Raw genomic sequence first — 21,647 nt, 5'->3', positions numbered from 1 at the left:
GTTGTGGAATGCGTGTTTTAGAACGCAGGCTGTAAACTAGTGCGAGACGGGCAGAGGGAGGGGGGCGGGTCATCAGTCTGGAATAGGATGGAAGGAGACCGGAGAGGGCTCAGTAGCGAGTCTGTCAGGGGCAATTAAAGAGTCGTTCTAAGGCTCCTTTCAGCTCCCAGATCGCAAGAAGGAAGAAAGGATGGAAGGAAGACAGAGGGAGGAAGGAAAAAGGAAAGTTTCTCTCGCAGTTGGTAGAAAACATCCCAGCTAACTTTGACATCGTGACCTCGGTGTTGAACACCAGCGGCTTCCCTCGCTGGGAAAAGGCGGGGGTTCCTAGCCAAAGCTGTAAACAGGTGGTTTGCACCCGTGGGGACACTATGCGGTTTCCTTTAAGAGGCAGCTCTGCCCGCTGCGGGCCGGGTGCGCGAGACCCGAGGCCGCCCTGCCAGGCTGGAGGGTGGTTGTGCGCTGGGCAGCGGCCGCGGAGGCGGGGCCGGGGGTGGCGCGGGGCGCGCGCTTTTCCCGGGCGCCGGGGTAGCTGCGGCCGCAGCGGCGGCGGCGGCGGGCATGGCAGAAGCGCGGTCCCGACCCTCGGCGGGGCAGCGGCTCAACGCGCTGCCGGACCACTCGCCGCTGCTGCAGCCCGGCCTGGCGGAGCTGCGGCGCCGGGCCCGGGAAGCGGGCGTCCCGCTCGCGCCGCTGCAGCTCACAGACTCCTTCCTGCTGCGGTTCCTGCGCGCCCGGGATTTCGATCTGGACCTGGCCTGGCGGGTAAGCGTGAGTGCTCCGGGCGCTCGGCAGCGCGCACCCCGGTCCTCAGCCCCACGACCCGTCTCCCGGACCCCTGCCGAAGCCCAAGGTGCAGGCAGGACCCTGGCGAGGAACGCCCCCCCAACCACCCGGCGTGGGCGCTGTGGCTGCAGGTGTTCCGAGAATCCAGTGCTGGTCCCTCCAGTTTCTCTGGGTCATGGAAACGAGAAACCTAGAAAGTGTAGGAGCCTTGGGATAATGGCCCTTTTGATCTCAAGCATGGGAACTCCTGCCCTAGATGAATCTCCTGAACCTGCAAAGTTTAGAGGAAATGCCTTACTCTCCCTGGAGGAAAGCCTGTGGTACAAAACAAAATAACAGCTTCGAAGTTGGAAGCTCAGACTTATCACATGTGACCAGATTAACTCCGTTTGGCGGGGAACATGAAATTGCTGGTAAAACTGGAGTTCTGAAGCCATATAGTAGCAACATGGTATTATTAATAGTAATACTTAAGTGTCAAGACAGTAAAGCAACCCAGTATACTTGGAGTCCGGGATGTAGTCGCGGCAGTTCTTTTGTGTTTCCAGGTACGTTACAGCCCTTTGAAAGAAGGGCTGATGGAAAGATAGGAATCAGAAAGAGGGATGAGACCTTGAGTTCTATCGCTTTAGGTTCAGCACCCTTATCTGTTAAATAAAGATGGAAATACCTGCCTCACTGATTGGTTGGGAAGACTGAACATTAACCAGTTTAACAGAACAAGCTGTACCCAGCACAGTGCCTGGCACATAGAAAGCATTCAGCAGGTGGACCAGATCTAGGCCTTTCTCTAAGTGGCTTGCGCAGTGTCACACAGCTTCCTCGCAGGAAAGATATTATATAGTACAGAATTCCAGTGTGTCTCAATGTGAAGTTTTTGAGGGTTTCTCTTGTTTGTTTGTTTTAGAGTGAAAGCAAGTTATTAAGAACGTAAAGAAACAAAAGAATGGCTACTCCATAGAGGCAGAGCAGCCTGAGGTTGCTTTTAACTTAAGTAAAATTATGGTTAAAATAATCTAGATAACAACAAAAATCCTTAATGTGCGAAGTAAGTTTCTAACAGTAACTTTCTTTTTTCTTTTATCTTTTTTTGTTTGTTTGTTTTTGAGACGGAGTTTCCCTCTTGTCACCCAGGCTGGAGTGCTGTGGCTAGATCTCGGCTCACTGCAACCTCCAGCTCCTGGGTTCAAGTGCTTTTCCTGCCTCAGCCTCCTAAGTAGCTGAGATTACAGGCGCGCACCACCATGCTTGGCTAACTTTTGTGTATTTTTAGTAGAGACAGGGCTTCACCATGTTGATCAAGCTGATCTCGAACTCCCGACCTCGTGATCCACACTCCTTGGCCTCCTGAATTGCTGGGATTATAGGCGTGAGCCACCGTTCCCAGCCTCTAACAGTAACTTCCTAAGAGAAAAAAGCTCCCTACCCCAAACCTTAGTTTGTCAGTTACATACCCAGAGGCTGCTTACTGTTACTCATTTCTTGTTTATCTTTTTAGACAGTCTGTGCTTGTACAAGGATGTTTGTGTGTGACCTCTATTTTGCCTTTCTTACCTGTCTTTGGACTGGGAGCATCCCATATCAACTGGTATACATCTATCTTACTCTTTATTGGGCTGCTGTAATTCTACTGGATGGATATATTAGACTATATTTAAATTTATCTAACCTGATACTGGACTTAGGTCTTATTGCTGTTCATACCTTCATTCAACAATTATTTTTTGGACTCTACAATTTGCCTAGTCATACACAAGATGCAGTCAACAAGGCGGCTGTGGTTTCTTCCTTCACTGACTGGGCATTCTTCATATCCTCATGCTTTGTGCATAACTAGGAATATAACCTTCTAGGATAAATTCAACCGCGAAATTGCTGGGTGAAGTTAGATGTGTATTTTTCAGTGTTGAGGAATATAACAAACTGTCATCCAAAGAATTTTCAGTGTCTTCCAAAGGTTGCAGTAGCTCAGGCCTGCAATCCTAGCACTTTGGGAGGCTGATGAGGGCGGATTGATGGAGCTCAGGAGTTCATGATCAGCTTGCGCAATGTAATGAAACCTCATCTCTACAAAAAATACAAACATTAGCCAGGTGTGGTGGCACGTGCATGTAATCCCAGCTACTAGGGAGGCTGAGATGAGAGAATCGCTTGAACCCAGGAGGTGGAGGTTTAAGAGCCTCTGCTCTCAAATATACTGCAATTGTGCATGACGGTGATTTGTGCCTTTTTACAGAAGTCATTTTTTCAAGTGGGTGGATCCAGTTGGTTTATTCATGCTTTAATTTATTCTTTCATTCAACACGTGTTATTATTTCCTGGGTGTGCAGCACTCTGCAATAAGTAACTTGTCTGAAATTATGTAGCTATTAAGTGTTGAAACAGGGGTTTGAGCTTGGGTGGGGCTCAGGAGAGAGCCTGCGCTCTCGAATACACTGCACTTGCCTCTTCTGTTTAAAACAACAAACACAAAAAACAGCTAAGTATTCACTTCTCTATCTGAGATTGTGCCACTCGCTGCATACCAGCCTGGGCAACAGAGTGAGGCCCTATCTCAAAAAATATATATATATGTATATATCACTCATCACTCTGATATGACATGATCTTGCTTTTTCCTCCATAACCCACCCACACTGTATTATCAAATGTGATTTGTGTATCAACCTGCTAGAAGAGAAATAGTTTTTCATTGTTATTATAATATGCATTTGTTTAATTACAAGTGTGATTAATAATCTTTTTTTTTTTTTTTTTTTGAGACGGAGTTTCGCTCTTGTTACCCAGGCTGGAGTGCAATGGCGCGATCTCGGCTCACCGCAACCTCCATCTCCTGAGTTCAAGCAATTCTCCTGCCTCAGCCTCCCGAGTAGCTGGGACTACAGGCGTGCACCACCATGCCCAGCTAATTTTTGTATTTTTAGTAGAGACGGGGTTTCACCATTTTGACCAGGATGGTCTCGATCTCTTGACCTCGTGATCCACCCACCTTGGCCTCCCAAAGTGCTGGGATTACAGGCTTGAGCCACCGTGCCCGGCCAATAATCTTTTATATACACTTAATATTTCAAAATTCCTTTACAGTTAACTGAAAATGGCCTTTTTTTTTTTGCTTTTGTGCATTTTTATGTTTTACTGAGTTATAATAGATTTTTATGCATTTTAGGCCTTTTTATATATTTTAGACCTTTGCCCTTGATTTTTGCCTGTGTTATAATATTATTTATACTATTTTTTTCTGTGCAGAATTTTAAATCTTAATGTAATCAAATGTGTTGATTTTATTAGTCTTTGATTGCCTCGGTTTTATAAGCTCTTCTCTTATCCAGAATTTTTTCTAGTTGTTTATGCCTTCTCTTTTTTATGTTGGAGTCTTTAATCTATTGAGATTTGTTTTTATGTTAGGAGTGAAGTAAGAACCCAGCTTTATTAATTTTCATTATGTTACATGGCTATATATGTATGCCAATATCATAAGTAATAACATAATATGTACTTAGTAAACTACTGAATATAAAAACACAATCTCAGGTCCTATGAAGAATGAAGTTTAAATGAGGCATTAAACATATATACGTATAGAGATAACTAACAATAAAACATGTTTCATTTATTGATTTCATTTTCACTGCTTTTAAGAAAGTAACATCTGGCCAGGCGCGATGGCTCACGCCTATAATCCCAGCACTTTGGGAGGCCAAGGAGGGCAGATTGCCTGAGGTTGGGAGTTCAAAACTGGCCTGACCAACATGGAGAAACCCTGTCTCTACTAAAAAATACAAAAGTAGCCAGGCATGGTGGCACATACCTGTAATCCCAGCTTCTTGGGAGGCTGAGACGGGAGACTCGCTTGAACCAGGGAGGTGGAGGTTGCAGTGAGCTGAGATTGTCCCATTGCACTCCAGCCTGGGCAACAAGAGTGAAACTCCATCTCAATAAATAAATAACATCTAAATAGAAAACTAAAATTTACCCTCAGCCTCTGTGACATGTATATTTTTTTCTGTATTCCTTAAATAAGGAATTGTTTTCATTGCACTATGCCCTTGAGCAATTGACTAGCAGGACTGTGTCTAAATCCACCAGATAGAAATCAAGTTTCTGTCTGTGAACTCTTTGTCTGGCTTTCCTGCCAACTGGAAAGGAAAAGGAAAGGGTAAGAGTGCCAAACTGTTGTTTTCGTTCTCCTCTGCAATAGCACTTAATTCAACTCTAACTTCTTCATTCATAATATGGAAGCCCTATAGGTTTTGTATAAAGAAAACTTGATAACTGCCTCAGTCACAATGCAATTTCTCATTATTCTAGTTTTTGTATTTGAAGTTATAGTGAATTAATAAAGTTTTATCATATAATCCTAATAGCTAATGTGCTTACGGAATGCAAGATACTTTGGTAAGTAGGGTTTCCATGGATTATCGTTTATTATTTTTTCATTTTAGAAGAAACAGATATAGAGTCGGTAACTTGTCTGAAATTATGTAGCTATTAAATGCTGAAGCAGGGATTTGAACTTGGGTGGGGCTCAGGAGAGAGCCTGTGTTCTCAAATACACTGCACTTGCCTCTTCTGTTTAAAACAACAAACATAAAAAACAGCTAAGCATTTACTTTTCTGTCTGTTCTACATATTCCCTTGAATTCCTTCTATCAAGTGACAGCCCAGTTCTTATACTTTTGTTCTATGTGATAAGCTTTTCATCCTTTATCTTTACGGTTTTCCCAAAGCTTTCAAAATTCCATAGATTCTCCCTGCTAATTTCTCTCTAAGTGCAGCTTCTTTTGTAAAATAGATCATATAATGTGTCCATTTTAGTTTCTACTCTGCTCCTGGTAGTTATAGCTCTTGAACAAATGTGTAATTTCTTGGAGCTTTACTTTTCTTATCCTTATAATGCCGTAACAGTAGCTCCTTCTCAGGGTGGTTGTGAGGAGGAAATCAAATGATAGCATTAGACCCTATAAAAGTGCTACAAATATGGTGTTTCTTATTTTGTTACATGAAACATGTAAGAAGAAACCTACCTATTTCAAAACATAGTTAACCCATAACATGTTAAATGTTTATTTACTTCAAATGTTTGCAAAGCAGACACCTTCCAATAATGAATATTTATTTTTCACAACTTCTTTATTGTTGTGGACATAGGATGGTTTGCTTGAGAATTGCTCAGTAGCAGTTTATTTACATAATTTATTTAGAACAATTGTACTGTGAATCTATCTATCAGTGGAAAACTAATGACCAAAGATCCAGGTTTAGATCTTTCAGTTTGCAAAAATTGTGCATGATAGTGATTTGTACCTCGTTACAGAAGTCATCTTTTCAAGTGTGTGGATCCAGTTGGTTTATTCATGCCTTAATTTATTCTTTCATTCAACACTTGCTGTCATCTCCTGGGTGTGCAGCACGCTGCAGAGATGAATAAGCTGAGCACCTTGCACTATTACCTAAATGATCCCTTCTAATGAAGCCACTACTTTTATCATTCCACAGGAAAAAAAAAGATTATTTCTATATAGTTACTAATATGCTGCTTCCAGCATTTTACTTGAATTGGAATAAAAAAGAGTTTTTGTGTCTGAGGAAACTATCAGAAAAGTAAAAAGCATTGTACGATACTATTAACAGTTATTCTGGTACCCCTAAGACTGGAGGAGGAAGATAAATTCACCTTAGAGAGTGCAATGAAGATATTAGGATCCACAATGTGCCTGTTGTTCTCATTGCTTTTGAAAACTGCTATTTAGGTCACCAATTATTTCTTTGTTGGCAAATTGATTTTTTTCTTTCTTCTCTCTTGCATTTAACTCTTAGCAACGTTCTCTCTCTTTTTAAAATTAAGAAAGGTTTATTAAATACAGAAATGAAAGAGAGGGAGACAAAGAGAGAAAGAGAGGGAGATAAATCAGAAATGGGGGCGAGGGGGGCAGAGCAGCACAGATGGCACTGCCCTCTCTCCCGTGTACTAGTGCTGGTTCTCTTGAGGCCCACTCTGCTTCTCTCTTCCTCCAGCCATTCCCAGCCACTGACATTTTCCAAGGCTCAGCATTTCTCTCTCTAGTTTTTGTCGTTTGTAGTTTCTCCTCCAGATCATTGCTATTTTTGAGGTTTTAGTTACTTTGTTTATTCCAATGACTCTCAAATATAAAATCTGTCCTTTTCTCTGCACTGCAGGCTCACATTTCTAATAGGTCTCTTTAAACTCAAATCAAATATATTGTCACTTGTGAAAAATTGAGAGTGCCAAAAATCATAAAAAGGAAAATTAAAATAGAAACATAATAATTTTTAAATACATAATTTGCTTTACTATTTTCCACAATATGCTGACAGTGTTTATATTATTGGCATATGTGATTAGCCATTTCTGGTGGTTCTTTTGGAGGGAAAAAAAGTAGGACTCTTTCAAACAATGTTTTGACAAGATCCAATATCCAAGTGTTGCTCCTAGGCTCTTCTGACTCATTTGGTTGATTTCTATACTTATTTCAAAAAACGCTAAAGGTGATGTTTCCGTTCTCCATTGCTGAGTGACAAGTCACTCCAAGAATTAGTGGCCTAAAACACAATGATTTATTTGTTTTTGAATCATCAGTTTAGGCAGGGCTCAGTGGGAGTGGTTCATCTCTGTTCCACATGGCATTAGATGGGAACTTGGCTGAGGTCACACTATCGAGGATGGCCTCTTAACCTCCAGGCCTCTCTCCGCATGAATTGCTATCATTTAGTAACCTCACTCAATAGTGTCTGGATCCCAAACAGTAAATTCGGAAGGTACCAGGCCTTTTAAAGCTTGGTCCACCCAGTGTTACTTCTGCCACATGATATTAGATCAAAGCAAGTTGGAAGGCCAGCCTAAATTCAAGGGAGGGAAGCAAATAGATGCCACCTCTTAATAGGAAGAATGGTGCATGTATATCAGGAGGGGAGGGATTGGTGGCTGTCTTTGGAGAGCATCTACCACGGGTGGTGGATGAAAATGGCTCATCTCTGAATTTGTGAATAACCCCTGTCACCTCCGATCCTTGATAAAGGGAACCTTCAGTTTTCATAGCTAAAAAGATACCCCAGATTAAACTCTTGACATAATGGATGTCAAAGTTTATACACAATGCCAAAGCTTTCCTTCCATTTTTACAAATTCATTACCATGTAAGCCTTTTGTAGACAATTTTAATTTTATTTTTCAGTTACTAAAAAACTATTATAAGTGGAGAGCAGAATGTCCAGAAATAAGTGCAGATCTACACCCTAGAAGTATTATTGGCCTTCTAAAGGCTGGCTACCATGGAGTCCTGAGATCCAGGGATCCCACTGGCAGCAAAGTTCTTATTTACAGAATCGGTAAGTCATACACAGCTCTCCTTTTTTTCTCATCTCTTCCACTTCAGTTCTATTCTCTCTCCTCCTCCCTCTTTCTTCCATTTTTTTCCCTTGAATACCACATAGAAAGCTTCAATACGTTCATCTTTAGGAATTTGGGCTTTAATTTAAAATTTTAGGTTTTACCTTAGGTTTAATTTGGGTCTTAATGTCCCCGAAATATAATAATACTTTGGCAGTTGTGAGAAAATAAACAGATATAAGTGAAAATCCTAGTTTCATTCTTCCACACAGTCAACTATACGAAAGAAGAAAGGAAAATAGCGAAGATAAATAGTATGTGAATATTTTAAAAAAAACATGGAAAAGTGTTTCAAAAATGCTTTGTAGAAAGTACAAATAAGAATTCTGAACTCTTGGCCGGGCATGGTGGCTCATGCCTGTAATCTCAGTACTTTGGGAGGCTGAAGAGTGGATCACCTGAGGTCAGGAGTTCACGACCAGCCTGGCCAACATGGTGAAAGCCTGTCTCTACTAAAAATACAAAAATTAACTGGGCGTAGTGGTGCATGCCTGTATCTCAGCTACTCGGGAGGCTGAGGCAGGAGAATCACGTGAACCTGGGAGGCGGAGGTTGCAGTGAGCCGAGATTGCACCTTTACATTCCAGCCTGGGCAAAAGAGCAAGAGTCTGTCTCAAAAAAAAAAAAAAAAAAGAATCTGGACTATAATGCAAACACCGTGAGATTGTGGATTTTATCTGTTCTGTTTACTGGTGTATCACAAGCACTGAAAACACAGTCTGCTACTTGGTAGTCACTACATATTTGTGGAATGAGTGAGTGAATGACTAGTTCGAGAAATGCCGCGGGTCGAGGAACAAGAGGCTCATTCCCTTGGTGGAGGAGGGTGCAGAGGAAAGGCAACTCCCCTGGGAGCCGTTGCAGACACTGTATTCCATTAACTCCTGTTTCTTCTCACTGAATCTTCTTTTTATCTATTAGGGGTTGCTAGTGTTTCTTGTAGATTGATGTCTTAGTCTATTCAGGACATTATAACAAAATGCCATAGACTGGGTGGATTAACAAAACAGAAGTTTTTTTCTCACAGTTCTGGGGTCTGGGAAGTCCAAGATTAAGGCAATGGCAGATTTGGTGTCTATTGAGGGCCTGCTACCTGGTTCCTAGGTGACACCCTCACTTTAACCCCACATGTTGGAAGGGAAAAGGGGTCTCTCTTGGGACTCATAAGGGCACTAATCCCATTCATGAGGGTTCCATCCTTATGACCTCATAATCTCGCAAAGGCCCCACCTCTTACTATCATCGCTTTGGGAGTTAGAATTTCAGCATATGACTGTTGAGGGGATGCAAACACTCAGACCATAGCAGTTGGTGACCTATAACTTCTGCCTTCCTCAGACCTGCGTGTGATTAAAAATGGCAGGCACAGAAGAAGAATTCACACTATTCCCAGAATCTCTCATGGCCCAGTCAGAAAGACAGAGATAAACCAACATTTTATGCACAGAATTTTTGAATTACAATCTTACAGAAACATCTACATCTTTAAAGATTTAAAATATTTACATGTTTGCATTTCTTGCCTGTTTATAAGTAAGATACCTGCCTATAACTTATCTGCTTGCTATATTGCAAGAAGATACTGTATTTAATTTTTGAAAGGATATTGGAAGATCGAGTGAAATGATTTGGGTTTTTTTCCACCCTAGCTTAAGTGTCAAATAAAATTGAGTTAATCATGAAATCCCATCTATAAAACAGACATCACTATCTTTCTGTTCTTTCATTGCTGCACCAGTGTCATAGGAAATTGAATAAGCTCAAAGCAATGAAGTTCCTTGAGCTTCTTAGGGTTAGACTTGCCAGATTTAACAAAGTACTAATGTTTTATTTAGGAAATAAACTTATATGCTATTAAAATAAAGGATGCCCAGTTACATTTGAATTTCAGAGGAACAAATAGTTTTTTAAAGTATGTATAAGGCATTCTTATGTTAAAAATTATATCCTGGTTATCTGAAATTCAACCTTATTTGGGTGTCGTATATTTTACCTGACAACTCTGCTCAGGGGTCCAAGAAGCATAAAACTGAAACCTTCAGCCAGTTCTTTCTGTAAATGTCTTGGCTTTGCATTGCCTGGCTAGATTTTATTGTTTCTAGTTAGTTCATAAACTGACTGAGCCAGGTGAAGTAGTAAAAGTGACACCTTGAGAGTTAGAAGCAGATGTGCAGCTTTGATCATAAATACCTTAACACCGAACCAGTAGGGATATTTTCTGGGCCTCATGTAGTACATTAATTTAGAAGCACATTGTTTAACTCAAGAGATCTGAAAATCCAGAAAACATGTAGTTTAGTGATAGTCTCAAACAGGAAAACATGTTGCAAATCTCCTGTATGTTATGTTATTGTGGGATGAAAGGGAGAAACTCAGAAAGTTTTATGAGTAAAATGAAAACTTTTCTAAATTTAATTGAATTAATGGGAGGAGCTAAAAAAGGAAATCTGTGGTAGAGCTTTTTGGTAAAACTTTAGCATAACCATCTCTGTGCAGTAAAAGCAATGAGAAAATGCACACAGCCTTTTCCTCCATGCTGGCTGGGCAACCCAAGGTGAAGGTAAGTTTTGACCTTTATCAGCCAACAGGCTGGAGGATATATTTTATGTCTTTTGAGATCCCCTGGTATATTACAGCAGCAAAAGTAAAATTTAAGAGTGAGTGTGAAGTTTTGACTGTGGCTTAGCACTTGTGAATACAGGTTCTGGAGCATGTGGCCTGGATTAGAATCTCAGCTGTGCTACATTCTAGCTGTGTGAAACACTATGTAGCTATAACTGCATTTTCTCATCTGTAAAATGGGCATAGTGAAAAGCTATCATGTAGGATTGCTGTAAGCATTAAGTCAATCCATCAGTTTGTCTATCTAAAATATAACAAGAGCATTACCTGGTACATAGAAGCACTCGGTGAATGTTAAGTAGATACTGGAGAAAGAATTAAAAATATAAAGTATATTTTTCTTTTGCCTCAATGGAGCTTAAATTCTAGCCAGCACTATTCAATAGAACTTTCGATGATGATGAAACTGTTCTACAATGGCCACTAGCCTCATGTGACTGTTGAGCACTTGAAATGTGACTACTGCAACTAAGAAACAGAATTTTTTTTTCTTAAGCTAGGGTCTTGCTCTGCCACCTAGGCTACGGTGCAGAGGCACAATCATAGCTCACTGCAGTCTTGAACTTCCGGGCTCAAGTGATCCTCCTGCCTCGGCTTCTGGAGCAGCTGAGACAAGAGGCATGTGCTACCATACCCAGCCAGTTTTTTTATTTTTATTTTTTAGAGATGAGGTCTCACTATGTTGCCCAAGAAGGTCTCACTCCTGGCCTCAAGCAATCCTCCCACCTCAGACTCATAAAGTGCTGGGATTATAGGCATGAACCACTGCGCTCAGTGAAACTGAATTTTAAATTTGAATGGCCACACATGGCTAATGGCTACCATATTAGACAGTGTAGGTCAAACAATTATGTTAGTTGGCTCAGAAATTAGGTCATTAACTATTTTTTTGATTGTCAAGCTTCATTTGTCCTGCTGGTTTTTAAATCATTCTAGTATTCAGCCAATGTCTGAAGTTAGTATAGTATTTTTTTATCTAGGTTATTCATGGGTTGATTATTCACATTCTTATGAGAAGTCTGAGGCTTTTTTTTTTTTTTTTTTTTGGAGGCAGAGTCTTGTTCTGTTGCCCAGGCTTAGAGAGCAGTGGTACTATCTTGGCTCGCTGCAACCTTCGTCTCCTGGGTTCAAGTGATTCTCCTACCTCAGCTTCCTGAGTTAGCTGGACTACAGGCATGTGCCACTATGCCCAGCTACTTTTTGTATTTTTAGTAGAGACAAGGTTTCACCACGTTGGCCAGGCTGGTCTCAAACACATGGTCTCAAGTGATCTGCCCACCTTGGCCTCCCAAAGTGCCGTGATTACAGGCATGAGCCACCATGCCTAGCCAGAAAGCTGAGGCTTTTAAAAAACAATAACGCACCTTCTAAAGGATCCATTAATATGAAAGAAAATAAAAATTAAAAAAAATAGCAATCCCATTGTGCCTTCTTAGGAATATTTCTGTTTCTTCTTTCTTTGTCTAGATCTTCAACTTTTCCCTTGCTATGACATGCTACGAGTTAACATTTAAATCTGTTAAGGGCCAGCCACCAAAAACAAAACAAAAACTCCTCATCGGTTCCACAAAACCCTCCATCCTCCATTACGTCTATCTCCCCTCTCTTCTCGTTCTCAGCCAGACTCCTTTTGTTACTGATGACCACCATCCACATTTTCTCACAGTTCCTCCTCAGCCCACCCTGGTCTGATTTCACTCCCATCCCTGCTGAAATGAACGTAACCAACTTTCTTTTCACCGCATCTAATGGATATGTTTAGTCCTATTTCACCTAACCTCTCAACACAGTGAACCACTTTCCTGTTTCTCAAAAAATCCTCCTCCCTTGGCTTCTCTGATGCCATGTTCTCCTGATGTTTTCCTCTGACATCACCGGCTGCTCCTCCTTAATCTCTTTTTCTGGCAACTCCTCTTTTACTTATCCTTTAAACTCTGAAATCTTAGGACATTGGCCTCAGCCTCCTCTTTTTATGCTACTATATCTCTCTGCTTTGATAGAGAAAAACATAGCTCTGAGACAGTCCCTGTTGTGGATCATCATATAAGCACAAACAACCCCCAGATGTGTATCTTCACTCCTATCTTTTCCTTGAGGATCCAGACCCACACAACTAGCTCCTATTCCAGCTGCACCCAGTTAGATATCTCACAGTCACCATTTTAACATGTCCACACTTATGACCTTTTCCACCCAATACGCGTCTCTTATCTCAGTAAATGGTAAAACATGTGCACCGTGGAATTGTACACAGCCATAAAACGAATGAAATTTTGTCCTTTGCAGTAACAGGAATACAGCTGGAGGCTATTATCTTAAGTGAATTAAGACAGGAACAGAAAACAAAAAAACACACATTATCACTTATAAGTAGGAGCTAAACACTGGGTGTTTATGGCATAAAGATGGGAACAGTAGATACTGGAGATGACTAGAGAGGAGAGGGAGGGAGGGGTGTAAGGGTCAAAAAACTAACTGTTGGACGCTATGCTCACATACCTGGGTGGCAGGATCATTTATACCTGAAACCTCAGCATCATGCAGCATACCCAGGTAACAAACCTGCACATGCACCCGTGAATCTAAAAGCAAAATAAATAAATAAATGGTGCTACCATTCTATCCGGTTCCCCATGCCAGAAACTTTTTTTTTTTTTTAATTTACTACTACTTAGTTATGAATCTTTTTTTTTTTTCTTTTTCATTCATCCAGGCACTTCAATCTGAAGACTTACATGTGTTTTCAGCTTTGGAGAACTTTTCTCTATTGCTACAATTCCTCTCTGCTCTGTTCTCTGTCACTGCCTTCTAGAACTTTTATCAGTTGGGTATTGAAACTCCTGGATCCAGCTGCATTTGTTTCTTAACTTTTTATTCCTATGTGTCAACTCTTGGCTCTTTTATGCCAAATTTGAGAGAATTCTTCCACGTGATCTTCCAAACCATTATTCCCTGATTAGCTCTGTCTTTTCTAGCATTTATTCCATCAAATTTTTTGTTTTTGATTATCTTTTTATTTCTAAGATTTCAACTGATTCTTTTTAATAATAGCCTTTTCTTATAATAATGATCTACAGTATTCTCCCCACGCCCTGCTGAAATTGTGCTTCTTTAAAAAAATTCTTTAAGCCGGGCGTGGTGGCTCACGCCTGTAATCCCAGCACTTTGGGAGGCCGAGGCGGGTGGATCACGAGGTCAACAGATCGAGACCATCCTGGTCAACATGGTGAAACCCCGTCTCTACTAAAAATACAAAAAATTAGCTGGGCATGGTGGCGTGTGCCTGTAATCCCAGCTACTCAGGAGGCTGAGGCAGGAGAATTGCCTGAACCTAGGAGGCGGAGGAGGTTGCAGTGAGCCGAGATCGCGCCATTGCACTCCAGCCTGGGTAACAAGAGTGAAACTCTGTCTCTCTGTCAAAAAAAAAAAAAAAAAAAAAAAAAAAAAATTTCTTTAAATTATTTTTTACAGACCGGTTCTTGCTATGTTGCCCTGATTGGACCCAAACTCCTTGGATCCAGTGTCCCCCTTGTCCCCACTTCAGCCTCCCGAGTAGCCGGAATCACAGGAACCTAAACACTGCACCTGCATCTGCCTTCTATTATGTTATTTTGGTGTCTCCTGCTTTCTTATTTTCTCAAGTTGTTGCCTTTGTCTATTTTGTTTCCCTCTCTCTGTGTATGTGTGTGTTTAATATTATATCTTAAGGAATAGATGTCTTTAAAAAAAGATTATCTGCTTGTCCATCCATTACTGTCATTTCTGCATGGCGTGGCCTGTCCCAGGGATGGTGGGGAGGGGTGAGAGGAGTGGACAAGAATCTCAGTAACTCCTCTCTTAGCACAGGTACTCCGTTTTTCTTTGGTGTGGGCAGCTACGTAAGTGCTTCTCTGGCTCTTCTTTCCCAAGCCCTTACTTCGCTTTCTAGCCTGCAGGGACATGAGTCTGCTACATGCTACTTACCACTGGAAGGCTGTTGAAGAATCAACTTGCCTATCTGTTCCTCACGAATTTCCCTTAGCAACCTCTTTAGTTACCGTGGGGTCTTAATTGCTCTTTATAATCCAGGCCCTTGCTTTTCCCATTTCCAACACCTCTGAGCTTGGAGCATACACGATGGCATTCCCATCTTTATGTGAGGTTGTGACTTCATCTTGCAGTCAGATTCCGCCTGCATCCAATCCTTTTCTCCCCATACTCTTAAATGGCCATTCTTTGCTAGGAGTTTGAGGAGGGAGGGAGAAGCAGGCACATGCTCTTGGATCCCAGTTGGATTATTCAATTCATGATCTTCGTACATGTTTCTATTTCAACTGATCTTTTAAGTTGAAAATAAATTAGTCTCCCTTTGGAAATCTGTCTAATTTTTTACACAATGCTAAGATACGATATGCTTTATTTTTTAGCACACTGGGACCCCAAAGTTTTTACAGCTTATGATGTATTTCGAGTAAGTCTAATCACATCCGAGCTTATTGTACAGGAGGTGGAAACTCAGCGGAATGGAATCAAGGCTATCTTTGATCTGGAAGGGTGGCAGTTTTCTCATGCTTTCCAAATCACTCCATCTGTAGCCAAGAAGATTGCTGCTGTACTTACGGTAAATGTATATTTTAACTGTCAGGCATAATACTTCCAAATTACAGTTTTAAATTTTGTCATACAAAGAGGAGCAAAAGTACATTTATTGGAAATTTAAATACAATTTTGGAAATGATATGTAGAATTCAATAATGCTAAGAGGAAGTAGAGTATTACTAGTTTATAAAAGAAAAATGTTGCAACAAACTGCAAAAATATGTTCAAATTAGTAGCGAGAAGATTTATGCATCTTTACAATATGTGGCGACTTTATATTTTTGTCATTAAAAGCTTTTTTCCTAAATTAAAAAATTGATTTAAAAATATGTAGCAATGGCACAATAAAATGTCACATAATTCTTCATAGGTGTATATTGACACTTTTTTTCATAAATCAAAAGATTTTTAAAGTGATCATCATCTTCGTCCCGATAATTCTATTTCTGGGAAACTAGCTAAGGAATAATCTTTAATATATTAAAGATTGCATATGATAAGAATAGCTAACTGTGTGCCAGGTACGTTGCTAAGTGTTTCAAATGCATTAAGTTTTAACGTCCACAGTGAGCCTATGACATATGACTATAGTATTTTCCCACTTTACAATTAATAAACTGTATTCAAGAAGTGACATAGCAATGCCCAGGTACACACAGTTTGTCAGTAGCGAAGTGAGAATTCCAGCCCAGGTCACCTGAATGTAAAAGTTGTGCTTATAACCACCACTCCTCCTATACATAAAGACAGTTACTGCATCATCAATTTCAGTTAAAAAAAAGAAAGGAAATGGTTTATTAGTCCAGAAAATAGAAAAATGGTTACTCAAACAATGGGACATTCATTTGGTGGATTCTTGCAACAATAATAAAACATGTTATTTGCAAAAACTGTATTATATCAGTGAAACACAACAGAATGAAAATTATTTAGAAAGCATATTAGCAATTATGCTTAAAAGAAAATTATGCATAGAAGCGACCTGGAAAGACAATTTCGAAATTAATAATACATCTCTGAAAGTGATGTATGAAAACAATAAAATAACTTCACATAAAAGAACCTTGGAATGAAAGGTCTCTGTATTAATAATACAACTTTTAGGTAGGAAAACTGTTCTTTTTCTTCAACTCTTAATTTTTTAAACTTTCTGAATAAGCCTATATTACTTTGATGCTAAAGGCATATACCAGTGCCAAAGTTTATAAGTGTGTGTTTATTGTGCTAGTCTTTCAATATTTGCTGATTTTTTTCTCAAACATTTTTGGGAAAAAACTAATATAAATTTCCAAATGACTCATTGGTTCGTTAGAACATGTGTATGTGATTGGGAAAGGATTTTCTGGTGAAAGCGGGCAGATATTTCATAAAATACTTTGCCCAATCTATAAAGATAAACCTTTTTAGAGATCTTTTCTTAACCTAGTGATAGTGAACTGTAAGCTAGGCTTTTGTGTTGATGGAATAAATAATTTTGAAGATAAAATCACACTTTAGCTACTTCGGTAAGTTTAGCAAGTGTTCAAAGAAGAGACTTGTCATTAGGTGTAGGACTGTAATATTTGTGTTTTGTTATTAAGTTTTTTTTTTTTAATTTTCAAAAGGATTCATTTCCATTGAAAGTTCGTGGCATCCATTTGATAAATGAACCAGTAATTTTCCATGCCGTCTTTTCCATGATCAAACCATTCCTGACTGAAAAAATTAAGGAACGGGTAAGTAAAACATATTCAAGTCTGTGTCCCTCTACACCAGACATTCCGACCCTTTTTTATTTAAGGATTGTTTTATCATCTTTCCTTGTAGCTGCCCATCTATATCATTAGCCCAATATTTTGAATATTTATTTAACAAGTCAACTACTTTTCTAAATTAAAACTTACTTTTAATTTAGAAAAATCAAGTATATTGGTTGTAAGGCTGTGGGGTAACTGGGCTTTTCATACATTGCTGGTTGGAATGCATAACGGTATATTCCCATAGAGGGCAGTGTGGCAAAGTCATCAAAATCACCATCTCAAATTACCTGTAGATAAACAAAATTACATAAACTAGAGGAGCCACTGCAGCAGAAGACTGAAAACCAGTAAGTGTTCACCATTAGGGCATTGGTTAAATAAACATCTACACAACAGAAAACAACAAGATTGCAGGATGTTTTGTGAACTGAAACAAACTGAAATAAACAAAAAACAGAACAGAGTGTATGGCATGCTACCTTTTGTATACAAAGGGGAGAAATAAGAATATATTTCATAAATTTACATTAAAAATATACCCAGGTATTGATCGACTTACCACTTATGCAACTTACAACCATTCGACTTTAGGACCACAATCGCTAGCCACGACTGCTCTGCGTCTGGCAGCGCAAACGTTGCCCAGCTGGGCGTACGACAGTGCAGACCAGCTTCCAGCAGCACTACCATCTCCGCGTGCACCATTTCAACTGTACATATAGCCTACTCAACTTACGACCAAATCGTGTTACGACCGGTCCGCAGTCCCGACCATGGTCATAAGTCGAGCACTAGCTGTATACAAAAAATAATGTAAGCAGATGTCTATAGGGAACAAGAGAAGAGGTGTGAACTACAGTAGATGAGAATAGGTTTGGGAGCAAGCTCTCTTACTGTGTATCTTTTACATTGCTTTGATTTGTAACCATGTGAATTTACTATTAATGTAAATAAAAATAAACATTTTTCTTAAACAGTGAAACATAATTAACACTTTCAGTGTAACTGAAAACCACAGTAACTGAGGTATGTGACCTAATGTCACACTAGTTAGAGCAAAGACACTGGATTTTCTTTTTTAACCTACCCTATGGAGGCTTATCTCAGAAAAAACATCTCATATCTCTTAGAGTTTTTGAAAGGTTGAAAACAGAGTCTGCATTCTCAAGAATGGCAACCATTCTTCTAAATTAATATGTGAAGGATAATTTTTAGAGCATCTATTTAGACAAACATTGGCATCATCTAATGCCTTGAACACAAAACAGTTTGTAAAGGCTTTAACAATTTAAATCTAAAAAAATATTGAAATGTCAACAGTGATAATATGAACTGTAGTAGCACATTTAGAATTTTAGAAACAACATTCTTTCTTATTAAGGAAATATAACACACCTGGTCAGAAAGTTATGACCCTCAAGCTTCTTTAGAAGTTATCCAGTGAATATTTCTGTTTGTCTTCAAGAACCTCCCTTAAATTGCCTGCTTTAGCAAAGATGGACACTTTCAGCTACTGTTTATTCTAGTATTTTTAAACAAGTCAATTTTTTTGTTTGTTTATATTTTTCTCTCTTCAGTGTAACTTGATAATAAATAGTTGACTATTCTCTGTTTAACGCCTAAAGATACAAAAATAAGTATTCCTATTTGGGGCTAAATTTTAGACAAAAACAACAAGAATAAACTGAACCTAACAACTAAGAGAATATGGAGAAAAAAGAAAGAAAAGTAAAAAGTTGAGAAGTTAGAAGAAGGAGGTCAGTGAAAGTTAGTTGACATGAAACAGACTTGCCAAAATAGGGAGAAAAAAACGGATCCAGCCACTTTTATCTTTTTCTTTTTTTTTTTTTTTTGAGACAGAGTTTCGCTTATTACCCAGTCTGGAGTGCAATGGCGCGATCTCGGCTCACCGCAACCTCCGCCTCCTGGGTTCAGGCAATTCTCCTGCCTCAGCCTCCTGAGTAGCTGGGATTACAGGCACGCGCCACCATGCCCAGCTAATGTTTTGTATTTTTAGTAGAGACGGGGTTTCACCATGTTGACCAGGATGGTCTTGATCTCTTGACCTCGTGATCCACCCGCCTCGGCCTCCCAAAGTGCTGGGATTACAGGCGTGAGCCACCGCGCCCGGCCCTTTTATCTTTTTCAACTTTTTGGCAATGCCCCATACATTTTCTTACTTTGCCCCTTCCTAAGGAGATAGAATTTCTTCTCAATTAGCTGATAATATTTTACATATTTCAGAAAAAGTTAAAGATTGGCTTTCTGAGTTTCCTGAGTGTAGGAAACTCATTTCATCCATCAAGCCTCGTATGCTAGCACATATTAGGTGCTTATTAAATGATTGTTGAATGCACAGGGCAACATTTTGCCCCAGAAAGTGGGAAAACGTTATTTATTTATTTTAGCAAGTGTGCTTTTGGTTCAAGTATCTATGGCTTTGTCTTAACTTTATGGCATTCTATGATCAATTTTTATAGTTTAAAATATTTGAAAAGTTAAGGTTCTCAACTGTCAGAATTGTCTCTTAATATTTAAAAAAAATTGCCCTTTGTACTCTTTTTTTTTTTTTTTTTTTTTTTTTGAGACAGGGTATTACTTTGTTACCCAGGCTACAGTGCAGTGGCACAATCTCGGCTCACTGCAACGACCACTCCTGGATTCAAGCAATTCTCCCTGCCTCAGCCTCCAAGTAGCCGGGACTACAAGCCCCCACCAACACGCCTAGCTAATTTTTGTATTTTTTTGTACCAGCTATGTTGCCCAGCTGGTGTTGACCTCCTGAGTTCAAGCAATCCACCTGCCTTGGCCTCCCTAAGTGCTGGGATTACAGGCGTAAGCCACTGATCCTGGCTGTCTCTTAACTTTATACTAGCCAACAGTATCCATCGACTGTACCATATAAATTGTTTCTCATAGAGCTAATTGTGTGCTCAGTTATATGCTTTTACTTAATATGAATTAATTCCAGCTAGTACATTTTTATCATCATAGAATAGTCCCAAGATATTAGTTTAGTAAGCATCACTTGCACATCAGGGAACAGAATTTATAAAATAACTTTATTTAGTCTTTAAAAATTTACTTTTGAAGAGGAAAATAACTTTTTAAAAAATAATGCAAACCAAGAAACAGTAAGATGATTAGATCCACAGTAACACAACCTAAACATAAGTAAAATTATTAGATTCATAACCAGAGGAATCTATTTATACTCTCCAATTTCCAAAGTTATTAGACTGCCTTGTTTTATGAGGTTGATTTTCCTGGAAATGCATCTAATGAGGATTCCTTCTAAAACATTTTGGCTATTTCAGATTCATATGCATGGGAACAACTACAAACAAAGCTTGCATCAGCATTTCCCAGACATTCTTCCTCTGGAATATGGCGGTGAAGAATTCTCCATGGAGGACATTTGTCAGGAATGGACAAATTTTATAATGAAGTCTGAAGATTATCTCAGCAGCATTTCTGAGAGCATTCAGTGAGATGTTATTTCATGTGAATGGCTTCCTAATTAAAAATACATGAGTAATATCCTACCTAGTTAAATGAATGAAAGAAAAGGAGCAAATCTTTTAAACTAATGCTTGTCTGATCTTTAAAAATGTAGAAATCTTCTGACACGAGCAACCCTCTGTTTGCCATGGGCATTTGGAAAGATTTTTTACTTTTTAAATGCTTCCTTTTCTCTACTTTTGAAGTAATTAAATGTCAGTACACCTAAGAGCTTAAAAATTGGCGATGTTATACTTGAAGAAAACATGAAAGTTATTACTAAAGAAGCTGTTCATGTGCATCTTTGTATGTTTCTAGAGAATTGTATTTTAAACAAGTTCTCTGATTATATTGATTTAGAAATAAATTTAGAAATATGCCACTTAAAATATTAGCACAAATCAGCTGATGATAAAAAATTAACACTTTAAGTGGATGTCAGATTAAATTATAATTCATTATAATTAAAATCTGAATATATTTTCATAGTTATTTCTGTGGGGCAGCAAGACATTTCATCTCAGGGAAATTTTATTTTACTTTAGTACATTCACATGATAGAGACTTTTTTTTTTTTTTTTTTTCTGGCAAAGTCTGGAGTATAGTGGTGCTCAGACTGGAGCACAGTGGTGCAATCTTGGCTCACTGCAGCCTCTGCTGGGATTACAGGTGCACGCCACCACACCTGGCTAAGTTTTGTATTTTTTATAGAGTCAGGGTTTAGCCATGTTGGCCAAGCTGGCCTCAAACTCCTGAACTCCAGTAATTTTCCTGCTTTGGCCTCCCAAAGTACTGGGAATATAGTTGTGAGCCGTCGAGTCGGGCCACAATAGAAACTTTCAATTAAGGAGTCTATATGCCATACTACTGCATATAGCAGCTTTAGGTCTCTACGAAATCATTCATGTTGATGTAATTGATTAACAAAAATAATTTAGAAAATACATCAGGCACAGTTGATGGCTCCTCAATACCTGTTTTGCATTTTTTTTTTTTTTTTTTTGAGACGGAGT

At 39.3% G+C, this 21,647-nt stretch overlaps 1 protein-coding gene across 1 annotated transcript; it reads left to right on the top strand.

Annotated features, from left to right (window-relative positions):
• Window positions 1-531: 531 nt before the first annotated feature.
• On the top strand, window positions 532-21,015 carry TTPA (alpha tocopherol transfer protein). Its single transcript, XM_032296196.1, has 5 exons — window positions 532-765; window positions 7,980-8,133; window positions 15,223-15,416; window positions 16,999-17,109; window positions 20,451-21,015. Exons 1-5 carry the CDS (start codon window positions 562-564, stop codon window positions 20,622-20,624), a joined length of 837 nt encoding a protein of 278 aa, XP_032152087.1. The 5' UTR covers window positions 532-561; the 3' UTR covers window positions 20,625-21,015.
• Window positions 21,016-21,647: the final 632 nt, after the last annotated feature.

The sequence above is a fragment of the Sapajus apella genome, unplaced genomic scaffold (assembly GCF_009761245.1).
Source record: "Sapajus apella isolate SASKATOON/1434 unplaced genomic scaffold, GSC_monkey_1.0 scaffold35, whole genome shotgun sequence".
NCBI lineage: Eukaryota > Metazoa > Chordata > Mammalia > Primates > Cebidae > Sapajus > Sapajus apella.
Note: the sequence above shows the minus strand (reverse complement) of the source record. Positions and strands in the feature narration are given on the sequence as shown.